The sequence below is a fragment of the Carcharodon carcharias genome, chromosome 2, assembly GCF_017639515.1.
Source record: "Carcharodon carcharias isolate sCarCar2 chromosome 2, sCarCar2.pri, whole genome shotgun sequence".
NCBI classification, from domain to species: domain Eukaryota; kingdom Metazoa; phylum Chordata; class Chondrichthyes; order Lamniformes; family Lamnidae; genus Carcharodon; species Carcharodon carcharias.
The window spans coordinates 115,018,280-115,032,245 of NC_054468.1; the positions used below are offsets into that span (position 1 = coordinate 115,018,280).

The 13,966-nt window shown below is 39.7% G+C and overlaps 1 protein-coding gene across 1 annotated transcript in view; it reads right to left on the minus strand.

The window, feature by feature from the left end:
- The window catches only part of pak5 (p21 protein (Cdc42/Rac)-activated kinase 5), a 201,812-nt gene that overhangs the window by 43,658 nt on the left and 144,188 nt on the right, over positions 1-13,966 (minus strand). Inside the window, exon 4 of the mRNA XM_041173288.1 lies at positions 6,884-7,690. Coding sequence (XP_041029222.1) covers positions 6,884-7,690 — 807 coding nt within the window. The remainder of the gene's footprint in view (positions 1-6,883; positions 7,691-13,966) is intronic.

The window sequence follows — 13,966 nt, forward strand, 5'->3', positions numbered from 1 at the left end:
TTGTTGTATTTGGGTGCAGTTTCATATTCCAGTCCTTTTGGTTTTTTTATATTGTAGACTGACTAACTTATCATTAAAATGGTTGTTTCTTTTCTTTTCTATAGTTCATGTAGTTCCCAATTATTGTGATTAAAATTCAGTTACAATCAAACACAGCAGAATATTAATATTTAATTGAATTGATTCAGTTTAGTCTCGATTTCATGTTTAACCAATGCTTAATTGATTAACACTCAAATGCAGCTCTATTATTCCAACATTCCCACTGATGTGCCTCCCTTTACAAGTAGGCAAGTGGTCTTAGAAATTTGACTGTGCTCAAAAACAGGCTCATAGGGGCAAGAACCAATTGAACTGGTGCTGGCAGCTCATTATAAGTGTTTCAGGCAGTGCATTATGTAGCAGCATTTGAAAGTCTTTCAAATGGGCATGTATTTGTGAAATGACTACATTGCTGTTCCTGCTTAATACTGGTTAAGCTTCCTATGTAATCTCCAAACAAGGAGGAGGCAAGGAAGGGAAAAAAAAATCTCAACAGTGGAAAACTCCCAACACGGATTTTTTTGTAATTGGGTTGATATCATTGCCAGTGAATAATGTACTTTTCTGCTTTTGGAATCCAGTGGTAGCATCAACTAGAGCAAACAATACATCACCACTTGTGAAATACTGCTCTTTATAACCTGCCCCGAGCATTTATTCGTCCAGGGGATGAGCGTGTCACTGGCAATGCCAGAATTTATAGTCCATCCCTTGGTAGTGCCGAGCCACCTTAACAACTGATTGGCTTGCTGGCCATTTCAGAAGACAGTTAAGAGTCAATCACATTATTGAGGGTCTGGAGTCATAAGACCTGGTAAGGATGGCAGACTTTCTTCCCTAAAGAGACAGTGAACCAGATGGGTTTTTATGACAATCTGGTAGTTACATGGCCACCATTACTGATACTAACTTTTTGTTCCAGATTTACTAATTAACTGAATTTAAACTCCCCGGCTGCCATGGTGAGATTTGAGCTCACATCTCTCACTCATTAGTCCAGCAAGATAATCACTAGGCTTCTGTTGCCGGCATTCTATTTTTCATCTTCAGCTACTTCTCTGACTTCAATGAGAAGGTCAACTTAGCGTCAATTTGAAACATAGAAAGATTTACTGCACAGAAGGAGGCCATTTGGCCCATTGTGTCTATGCCAGCTGAAAAAGAGATATCCAGTCTAGTATCGCCTTTCAGCTCTTAGTCTGTAATTTTTGTCAAATTATGGAGATGTTTGCACAATCTCAGCTGGCAGAAAGAGCAGAATTTATGCCTGTTAGTCCAAGTCAGATTTGATCTATGTTCCATGTAAAAGGGGAATATTTTCCATTGTAGCAGTGAAGCACCATTCAGTCCCTTTAAAAATTAAGAACCGAACTAATCATCCCATTCTGTAGATTAAGACAATGCATGTTAATCATTGTTTAGAAACACAAAAATTAAATCTAATTAAATTAGATTTATGGTATCAGTGTCTCACCAGCAACTAGAGCTGACTGAATTAGGGCGCTGCTAAATGTAACACTTTGGAATAAAGCATTAATGTTACATTTTAAAATGTACACTAGATGGTCTTAATACATAGTTTTACATTTTCATTCTGAATCAACATTTAAAATTTTAAAAATTAATTAGGGCTGTGACTAAAATAAATGTATTACTACAAAATGTTTCAAAGTAATTACTAGTCAATTAGAATCACTTTTGTTTTCCCTACAGAGATAAGTATTTTATGCACTGGTGCACTGTAAATGAACTAAAACACTGTTTCAGCAACCTTTCGTATCCATTCCCTGACAAAACACTCCACGGAGTAAAATCAGCATGTATAAAAAGGAAATGAAAAGGTTTGGGAAAATAATGACTGCATTAGATAAATGATCCCATGCACAATTTAACTTGACCATGCCAGAGGAATAATTACTTACTGCGAATACAGTTTAATCGCTATGTTATCTTCACTTTATTGTCAATGGAGTTCAAGGTTCCTGTGCTGAGAAGCCAATTTAGTTGGAGGCAAGAAAGGAAACATAAAACCTGCTGAGTGACCCGTTTTTTGGGGGCAGCTCTTGTTACTTTGCCTGATTTTCAAAACACATCCTAGCGTTCCAAAATCTGTACAGCTGTATCTAAATTCAAATTAAGTGATAGATGAAGTTTCTAGGACACTTAACAAATGATGATTTTTGAAATTTTGCAGTTAAACCACAAGGACCAGGAAGGAACGGGTTGGATTCCTTGTGCATTCCGAATTAGGTAACAGGAACAGCAGTAGGACATTTAATCCCACAAGCCTATTCCAAATTTCTCAGCTGGGGTGGGATCAGGGTTGGTATAATTGGCTGTGGCCCATCTCCAACCCAAGTTTGGGTTTTGGGTTGGGTGAGGAGGGGGGGGGAATGGGGAAAGAGAGGATAAGGGATCCTCCCCCTTTAGGGGATTGGTGACCATGGACTGCCATTGGATTGATCCATGATTATGCTCGGCAAAGTACTGCAGTGGTTTGCCATTGCCTTTTGCAGTACGGCTGACCAGGAAGCTCTCCTGTTGCTACCGCGCGCCATCAAGAGTATTGGATGGATTTACAGCCTGATAATCAACCTGGTCGGCCAGTTATGAACACACATTCAATGGCCACCAAGTCCCAGAGTGGGACTTGAAACCAGAAGCAGCATATTGCACTCGTCAGGCAAGTGCCCGAACCGAATAAGCATAAAATGACGCACAATGACATCGGGTTAGCATCCCGACATCATTGCGCACTCATGTGATATTTCGGTCAGCGGGCAAGCCTACCAGTTGACAATTAACAGGGTTATTACGGTCATTAAAGTACCAATTGAATTAATTCTTTTGCTTCCCATCCGACCTTATGGTTGGTGGGCAGGCAAAAAGGCCAAGTTTTTGCGAAATCTCATCCATGGGAAGAATGAGGCTTCATTCAGTGATTTAAAAAAAATTTTCAAAATAATTTCTACTATGTCCCCGCTCATGTGACAGAGTCACGAGGGGACATGTTATAAACATTTTTAAATTATTTTTTTTCCGAAATCTTCATCTCCCTGAGGCAGCTCTGTGCCTCAGGGAGCTTTTCCTGCACGCACCCGTGCACAAACGTGACCTTGCTCGCTCGCCCTCATTCCCCCGCCCCCCAACCCCTTCCCCACCAACACAGGCAGTACTAAGCACTGCAGCACGTGTTTCATATTGGGCGGACATTAATTGCCCCACCAACGTGAAATTGTGGTCGGGCCCTGACTGCGGGCAGCAGTCGACTTCCTGACAGCTCTCGGTCTCTCTCCCACCGAGCCCACCTGACGAGGGCAAAATTCTGCTCCTGAGCTTCTGGCCCAGAGGTAGGGCGGTTACCACTGCACCATAAGCCCTCCAGATAAGAGAGTACAGGGAGGAAAAAAGAAACAAAGGGTTCCTGTTTACCTAGTGCCAAACAATAACTCCACTAGAAAGTGGGCATATGGCTATATAAGATAAAGAGTGAATCGAACTCAGCTATGGTACCTGCCACAGTCATTTCATGTCTAAATCACACATGATAGGTGACCATTTAGATATGGCACTGAGTAAAGTAAAGATATTGATATCTGTGGATCCATTACTCCATGAAGAGTTGTTTGTTGGTGGGGTTGGTGGGAGGGGGTGGAATTAAAAAGGACATTGAAGTGTAGCTATACAGAAGAATATTCAAAAATCTACAAGGGAAAGTTTAATTGTGTAAGGGAAATGGCTGGACAGACCTGCACATATGCTTTAAGCTTTAGATTAGTTACTGGGCCCAATTGTTTCTTTATTCTACTGATGCCACTGGCAGTCTTATAATTCAAAAAAAATTAAGGCAAACACAAAATGTTTCCCCATTTTATACTTGGGCTGATGCTTTGATCACATCAGTGGCCAGAGGAAAATGCAATCGCTATTGTTTCCAAATATTATAATCACCCTACTTCTCTACTGTTACCTTGTTCTATGCTCTGGTAATCCTTACAGTTGGTATTTTAAGAAAGCAAAAAAAGATCTCATTAGAGAATAAAAATAAATGGCAGTGATAGCTTCTAATATTCTCCATGTGGTGATATCCCATTAACTCCAATTTTCACAGGGGAGGAACTCCAGCTGCATCTTTTCCTTGTGCATAGCTGGTGTGATACTCATACAACTCATACTTTAGTTTGAAAAAATGCTACATATCGAACAGTTTAAAAAAAAGTCTGTGCATACAATTAGTGAGAGTCGCAATATCCTTGATAACATAACTCAGTTGTTGACCACAACTCGACAGCTGACATGCTGTCGATGATTTACATCTTGCACTCATCAGGACAGATGCAAGAGTATCAAATTTCAAAGGGAACAACAATTTATACTGCATGAGAAAAAGGTGCTGATTTGTTGGCAAGTGGATGATTGGTTGAGGCTTTGCCATGGAGACTGCACCAGGGAACAGAACAAGTTCAGGCATTGCACCTATTTCAACTGAACAAATGCATGGGAGACAACTGTTCCCTGGTGCATTCCCCATGGCAACGCCTTAATCAGAGTCAACTTATCTTTTTTTGAATTTAAACAACAGCTTGGGGAAATAACTGTTCCCTGGTGCACTCTCCATGGCACCTCCTCAACCAGAGTTAACTTGCCAACCAATCAGCACCCTTTTCACATACAGTATAAATTGTTGTTCCCTTTGAAATTTGATATTCTTGTGCTTGTCCTGAAGAGTGCATGACAAAAAGCTTTGACAACATGTCTCTTTGTCCAGTATTACTCAAGTTCTGTACTACCAAGGGTCTCTATAAAGAATACTGCTCCTTTAATAGCTAAAAAAATTAGCTTTTTCTTTCTGTTACAGATTATCATAGTTAATTTTAGTATAACACTGAATTCTGTCAAACCAGACAAAACTAATCGCTTGCTGAACTAATCATTCATAACAGATAGAGAAGACAGAAGGGCTTTCTAAGTATAATATTTATGTGGCCCTTATGAGTTAGTGTGCAACTCTGGACATCTATACTATACTAAAGCATTATTTAAGTCTCTATCTCCCAATACCTCACTCAATCCTCCACTGCCTCTGATTTGTCATGATGCTCATCAAACACAGTATTGCCACAGCAGAAATTTCCACCAACTAAATATTGGAAAGATAGAAGCTATTCCCCACAAACTTCATTCCTTAGTGACCAACTCCACCCCTTACCCTGGCCACTGTCTCAGGAGAAGTAGATCTTTTAGAACCTTGGCGCCATTTTGGCCCTGGTCTGATTTCTGACCCTATATCCTCCTCTTCACCACTGGAGCTCCTTTCAGCTGTATAACACATCTGTCCCTGTCCCTGCCCCTGCCTCAGCTCAATTGCTGCTGAAATCCTCATCACTGCCTTTGACACCTCTAGACTCAGCTATTCTAATGCTCTCCTGATTGGTGTCACTCCTTGAACCCACTGTAAACTTCAGCTTATCTGAAACTCTTGCCAATATCGTAACTCACACCAAGACCCGTTCGCCCATCACCTTGTATATTCACTGCCCAGCTCACTCCGGCAATATCTTGATTTTAAAATCCTCATTCTTGTTTGAAAATTCTTCCGTGGCATCGCCCCTCCTATTTCTGTAATCTCCTCCAGCCCCACAATCCTCCAAGATCTCTGTATCCCAACAATTCTGGTCTCTTGCACATTCCTGATTTTTATTGTTCCAGCACTGGCAGCCTTCAGCTTCCCAGGCCCCAAGCTCCGGAATTCCCTCTATAAACCTCACAGCCTCTCTCTCCTTTAAGATGCTCATTAATACCAACCTCTTTAACCAAGCTTTTGGTTGCCTCTCCTAATATCCCATGTGGCTCAGTTGTTTCATAATGCTCCTGTGCTACACTTTGAGGCATTTTAACTGTTTTAAAGCTGCTATATAAACACAATTTGAAGTAAAAAGGAGAAATGAGCAACATGCAGGGAGGTGTATTGCCAAAGAGTGTCATTACAGTGAGGTTCCAATTTCAGAGCGGTCCTGCTGGAGGCCGAGATGAGAGCTGCCAATCCATCCTCTTAACTGCAGTACAAATGGATCTCAGGTGACACAGCTGGGAACAACTGATTGATCTTTATTCCCAACAAAAAAAATTTATGGGGACACCAGTCAAAATATCTTTTAAAAAAGCTAAACAGTGTTACATGCATTACAATGGACAGGCAGTATAGGGCTTCTGCTCCATAATTTCCTACAACGTCAGTTCTCAATCTCATTCTATTTAGGAATGCACTTCTGAAAGATGCAGGAAAAACCGGAGGATCTGTTGCCACTCATGCATTTCCTTATATGCAGATTACAGCAGCATTGATTGATGAATGTGCAAAATCAGAATAGAAATATAAAATGGTTCTGTGATTTGCTAAAACTCAAGAACGATTAGTGGAATGTACAGCATACTAACCATATAATGCCAATATTGATCTCCATGACATAAATGAAGTATCTTCAGAATAATCAGTAGGAGGGACATTTGTTCACAGATTTGATAGGTACTCTACCTCTTCACTTAATTATATTTGTAATATATAATTTCCCTACTTATCAAGGTTTCATAAAAAAAGTTCATGACCGTGTTTTTCTTGTTGACTCTTCAAACCCATTGAGAGCTTTTAGAAGAAAGCATTTGTTTTAAAATTCAAAGAGTACAATTACATTTGAATTAGCTAATAAAAAGGGGGGGGGATGTTATATTGCAACTAGCAACGATGGAGATCCAACGAAATCAAACCACACAGTGTCACACAGTGATGGAATGCAGATGTGCATACAAGTGTTGAAGGTTTGAATATGAAAGTGGCATTTACCTTCGGAATGCATGATACAGCCGTCGACTCGGACAGCCTTGGATATGTGTATGAACTATATGCATGTCCAGTGGGATGTGTTGACTTAAATGCACTGGCAGCATATGGCACACTTGGTTCCTGCAGTCCAGATCCTGATTTTGATCTCTGTCTCATAGTCGGTTGAGGACTTGTCTGTATGACATAGGATGACTTTGGTCGTTTGTCCAAGTCTTCCTTTTGGGGTTCTGGGCCCCAGTCTTTCTCTTTGTATTCCAATTTTTCCCTAGGAATTTCTCTTTGAACATTTCTAGAAGGTGTACTTTGTAGGTGTCTCCTGTGAACTGGTGGTGACCTTTGAACTCTTGGGGAGTCCCTGCTTGCCACAATGTGGTCTGTTGGCCTAATTTTTGACACCAAATATGTATAGTAGTCTGGTGGCAATCTACCAAAATCTGCCTTGTGTACGTTGTCTTCTAAGTAATATGTTTCTACAGACCGAACTCTGTTAGAATCCTGGCCATTTTGTTGAGCAGCTTTGTTATATTTGAGATGTCTGTCCCAGTCTTCAGCAGGATTGCTCTGTTCTTTGCATTTCCCTGCTGTAAAATCTTTTGAAGGTTCTATATCATATGAGTGTCTGAGATAATAATGGCTGTAACCATTTTCTTCAGGACTGCACAGGCTATGGTTGGAATTTTTCTGTGGTGGAGCAGGAGGACTCTCCCTACGTAGAGAGTTTGAGCGAGTTACAGAAATATCATTGAATTCTTCCAAAAGGCCATTCAAAGAGGTGTCTTTCCATGCTCTGTTTCCTCTGACTATAGTCTGTAACAAAAAATAAATCAGTTAATATAGATGGAGGATACACAATCATGCTTAATATCAGAACATAGAAGTCAATGCTTTAAAGCTCAATGTAATCCTTTGTTTAGAACAATCTAGTTACACAGAGAAAAATTGCAAACAATTACAAATATTTACACTTATTTTAAAACGTCTATCTGGTGTTGGGCTGTGTTGGTCCATCTGCTTTGTATGGTCTGATTGGACTGTCAATCCAATCCTTTCCACTTGGTCTCAAATATTTCGCTGAGAACTGCCAATGAGGTGGTAGATGCGACACAACTCTGATCAACTGGGATGGGGGTTTGAGTGACGGGTGGATCAGGAAGGTTAGGAACACAATGGATTTAATTTTCAGAGTAACGGTGGTACTCTCAGTGATGAACTTCTCTCTACATTGTTCTTCCCCTTGTTTTGGGCCCCATTCTTCAAACGTGGAAATGAAACTGAAAATGCTGAAAATTTGAAGAAACAAACAAAACTGTTGGAAATCCACAGCACATCATCTGAAAAACAAAGTGATCATGTAATGCTTGGAGTCTGCAAACTTTATCATGGACTTATGTACTTCTCACAGTTTCTGTTCTTATAAAATATTCTACTTGTCAAATATCTTCTGTTGGATAATATCAATGAAATGTTCAAAATAATTTTGATGGTAATTCACAGTTACTGAAGTCAAATTAGTAGATAATTTGAAAATATTTAGCATAAAATCATTACCTTGTGTTATTCACATTACTTAATTTAAGTTGTTAGATCATTCAATTTTCACCACAGAAAATGACTGAATTATCAGAAGTGATATAGGAAGAATGGCATAGATCTCTCAGCTTACATCAAAATCCAGTAGCCACTGACAGTTTAAAATGTCAACATTAGGGCAGCATTAAATATATATTTTTTCAATGCCATGCTACAATACCATCAGTATTTTAATTTTAAAACTTTTTTTTTTCCATACTGTTGCTCTGTAATATTCGGTGTTATACTCATCACAAGAACTGGAAATGCACAAAGAAACATATGAAATAGGGGCAGAAGTAGGCCATTCAGGCTGTCAAGCATAACTTATTTATAACATGCCTTATTTTTATTACTTTTTAAATTATTTTTGCTCAATCTATCAACAAATATAAAGTTGCCTGTTAGTCATTTTTCAAACGAAGATGTGGAGCACATACAAATTAGCTTTCTAACACAACCCTGAGAAATAATGGGATGCATTTCAATTTTCTGGGCTTTTATTCCAAACCTACTTGGTTTCCCCCCTCCCTATGAGTCCTCCCTCCAGGTTTTCAAATTAATTTCACTGTATAAAATTTAGTAATGAGAATGCTGCAGTAAGAGCACTTCATATCCTTGTCTTCAAACAATAAAAGGAAAATTTAGTTTTCAGAAGCTTTGACCTATATTGGAAGAAAGGCTATTGGACTGATCTTTCCTGTCTAGACTGCAATGAATGGCCCTGAACCAAACATTTGCCATTGCAACTTTGGTGATTGCATAGTAATGCTAAAGCTGGTCTGCTATAATTCATTTTCCTCTGAACATTTGTCAGCATTTGCATAAAATTTGCAGCTAAACCACATCAACAAAGGCAATGGGTGTAGTTGTTCTGCATTGCGTTCGATATTAGGTACTACATTTGAAGAATATCACATCAAATTTGATTGATCATAGTAGTTACATTTCTAGCCAACAACCTGATATAAATGTGGTTCTATTAGGGAAAACTCATCTTTGAATGGAGATGATTCCTTATGACTGATGCAAAAATCTGTATTCATTAAAAGTCTCGTGTGTAAGATATTGCACATTAAATGCTTATGATGGCACATTAAAAATGCCTGCAACATGAAAAAGAATCAAGTTTTTTCTCATGAGCTGAAATGCTTATGTTAAAATACGATCAGGAAAAATTCCAGAGAAAAGCAGCTAATTCAAATGCTGCAATTTCAACCAATCAGGCTATCCAATTAAGTCCTGGCACCACTTTGATTTCTGACCCAGTTGAATATGCAGTCATATGACTAACATTGACAATATGAGAAACGTACAAAACTAAAATCATTGAGCAGTAAGTTCTGAGGTGGAGAGGCAAGAGGAAGAAAACAAGCGCGAGGAAAGCAGGGTAGCCGTTCTAGTTTTCGATAATGTTACTGTGGAAAATAATACTGAGAGAGACTAAGAACCCAGTGGGAAAGGATCCTTCAACCAACCCTGGGATTTCAAGCTGCTGCTGACAAATCCGGCAGAGGTACAGAGTATACTCTGTGCCCTCTGCAGAATTAGTCAGCTGAAATACTTATACCATATAATTATGGAATTGCAATCCCCAAGGAGCAACATTTCAACTGGCACAAGAGGCCGCACGAAAGATGATAACCATGCTCTCAGATGTCAGACTAACCCTGTGCAATACCATCTGAGATTAGCTAGTATTTGTAAGTAAAAATACCGGGAATGTCGGCATATAAGTCAAACTTCTTTGAGGTCTCAAAGAATCCCTCCAAAAACAGGTGTTGACTTATACACCGGGTATAAACGTGAAATGCCGGCGTGGACATGGGTGGTGGCCATTTTGAAATGTCATTTGCTTCCGACACAAAGAGTGGATGCTTCTTCAACTCCTGAACACCTTCGCAACACCCCCCCCCCCCCCCCCCCCCAACCCCTCTCTGTTTTGCCTGCGTCATCTCTTATGCTTTGTTATAAGATACTGGTAAGTAAGATGTGCATTTGTGGGGAGAAAAATTGAGGCTGACTACTAACACAAGAATAGCTAGTCCTGGCTGAAAAGCGTGGGGGGCTGACTTAACTACAGAGTATATGCAAAAATATATTTGGGGCTGGAAAAATGGGATTGTCTTAAATGCTGGGTCGGCTTATACACCGTGATTTATGGTATTTCATTATTTTTCTTCCTAATTTGTTAGTTTGTCACAGATCTTACAAACACCACTGAGATTATGATCAGTTAACCTGCTTTTATGACGCTGATTGAGATAAAGGCTTTGGCCACAACTGGAAGAATTCCTTTGCTCCTCTTTGAGGCTCTTTCATATCCACTGCAGAGGTCAGCGGGAATCTTGGCTTAACATCTTATCTAAGAGCAGCCCCTCAGACAGTGCAGCTCTTCTTCAGTGCACTGCACAGGTTAAGAATTAAACTGGGAAAGGTTGGAAACCACTAGAAAACATGCAAAACCTTTCAGAGTTGTAGCTGACAGTTACTGGGCAGATATGAAGGGAGTTGGAAAAACACTTGTCATAAAACATAATGCTGTTATGCATGTTACTGATCTGGGACTATACAAACAGTAGTAATATCGATTATTAAATTCTTTTTCATTTTATGAAACTAATCTGAGGTGCAAAGGCCACAGGGAAAAAGTCTACTTAATTTTACTTAATGAACTGTGGCCCCTTAATCAATAACAATTTAATTAATTTTCACAGGTTTATATTGTCCTTAATGTACTTTACTGGATTTCAGATTCAATTTAATTGAAGAATTCAATATTACCCGACAAACCAGTCTCAGCTTCTTGTGCTCTCTATTGCTATTTTACAAACTGAATGTCAAGTTGTAGTGCAGTGAGTTATAATATTGTCCTCTAGCCTCTGAAATATAGGCTTAAGCTCAAATCCAGATTGATGGCAAGAAAACCTTTTCTCTCTGAAGGCTGTTATGTTCTTAAGAGAAATGAGCTTAGTCAGTCTATGCAGTTGCAGCCAAGATAATCTGTTGGTATAGCGCTGGGATAGCCACAGTGTGTATCCTACCCAATGTTGTATTACTGATGTAGGCATGGACACGGGTACAAAATTTGGAAAATGTTCCATCCCCCTTGATGTCCAAAGTACAAAATATTCCCTCCTAAAAATGACAGCAAAATACTTGTTCCACTGGCGGGGAAGCCCAGGACAAGGGGAAAGAACCTTAAAAGCAGAGCCAGTCCATTCAGGAGAGAAATTAGGAAAGAATTCTTCATGCAAAAGGTAGTAGAAGCGTGGAACTCTTTCCCATAAAAAATGTGCGTGTTAGCTCAATTAATAATTTAAAACCCAAAATCAATAATTTTTGCTAGGGAAGCATACAAAAGGATCTGGAACAAAAACAGGTGGATGGTGTTATGATACTGTATGGCGGGACGGGCCAGAGACATAGAATGGCCAACACCTATTCTCTGTTCCTATTAACCAGCTGGTATCCTCAGAACAGTATTGTACGTCTAGCAATCCCTTTTATCTTTTTTTCTTGCTGACTTGAATTTCCTGCCTCATTTTTTTTAAAAAACCCACATTGCTGCTGACAAAGCAATTTGTTTCAGTACACTCGCTCTCTTAAGTCACAGTCCAACAATCTAGACATCCGATATCTGCATAAACAGGGTGCCAAAGCTTCTCACAGGCAATCGGTGGAAAAACCAAACCAAACTTAACGTGCAGTTTCTTAGCTTTGTGAAATGCAACTTCTTAAACTGCTTATAAGTGAATAAATGAATGTGAATCAGGGTAGTCGATGGAAATAATAGGAAAAGATCTGTTCCCCCCACCGCCCCCCCACACCATGGTAACAGCTATCAAATAAATATGAAAAAAAAAGCAATTGGTAATGTGGAAGAGATAGGGAAGAGGAGAACAGGAAAATTAAAAAAAGATTTTAAGTTCTTTTAACAGATGAAATTATGTTCTCCTGGCATTACAGTAGAATTAAAGCTATAAAGCTGATGTATGCCTGACATCTCAGCAGTATTAAATTTTAAAAATTTATTTTCAGCCTTATGGTGGGGAAGCTGAAAACAAAATGGCTGCCCCCAGAAGTGCAGAATTCTCTGGTGCTGACTACACAATAAAGGTTAAATGCTAACTTGTTTTTTAAAAAATTATTTGGTGATTATGCTGAGAGATGAACAACCAAAAATATCAGGAATGTCATTTTTCAATTCGACAACTAGCTTTAAGACGAAATTACACTTTCTAAATGCATCACATTTTGAAGGTAAAATGTTGTCTTCACAGTGGAAGTTATTTCATATTTTATGCATAAGGGGTTTCTCTTTAGCTTCAATCAAGAAATGTAACCTCACTCCATGGGCTGAATTTCCCCCCCCCGTTTTTTGGGGGGTGGGTGGGGGGGAGAGAAGAGTTGATGGGCGGGTGGGTGCGTGCAGGCACACTTCCAATCGGCGCCCACGATTGGAGGTGCAGCGCCATTTTACGTGGGTGCTCCCTGTGCAGGTGGGGGAATTCCTAAAATCGAGAGCGCGCTCTTTCACACATGCACATGGAAGAGCGAACTAATCTCCTTGAGGCTAAGTGCAGCCTCAGGGAGATCGGCTCCATGTGCAAAAATATCAAAAATAGAAAAATAAAATTTCCCTTACATGTCTCATGTGACAATGTCACGAGTTGCGGCATGCTCATAATTTCCAACAAAATTTTATTAAAATTTTTAAAACCCTACACGAAACCTTATCTCGCCTGTGGATGAGGTTTCATGTTTTTTCTACTTCCCACCGGGGCTCCTGGCCTGTCCACCAATCTTAAGGTTGGACGGGCAGGTCCACTAATTACTTTAATTGATCTGTCAATGGTCTCAATTGGCCACTGACTACCCTGATTCACATTCATTCATTCACTTATAAGCAGTTTAAAAAGTTGCATTTCACATAACTAAGAAACTGCACGTTAAGTGGCCACTGACAGGTTGGCGGGCGCGCAGCTGATTTTGCAGCACCCGCGCCTTCCTGAAAATTTAAATGGGGTGGGGTGACGTCAGGAGTTCCGCCCGACGTCATCCCGCATCATTTTACGCGCAGGCGAGCGGGCCCCGCCCCCACTCGCCGATAATAAAATCCTGCCCCACGCATTGAAAAGGCATTCAATAATTTTGCTTGCAAACACTGACAGACCAATCAGCTGTAGCTTTATTTCAAAATTATTCATGCAACGGGAATAGTTACCTCATCAGCTTTAGTGAACCCAATATTTTACCAGGTCATGGATCTTCACGTATTGAACTCTTTACAACCAACTACTTGAGTACGGATAATATGATTACAGCTCCAACTTTGTATGAGTAAACTTTTAACCTCAAAGTTACCAATGTTAATATCAATAATCACTGTTTATTATAAAAATACATTTATTAGTCCCAAGCACATTTATCGGCATAAAGCACATTGAAATGATACAAGATGCAAGGGAAAAGGGGATGGGGATGTTCTAATCATCAAAGACGATCTAGTTT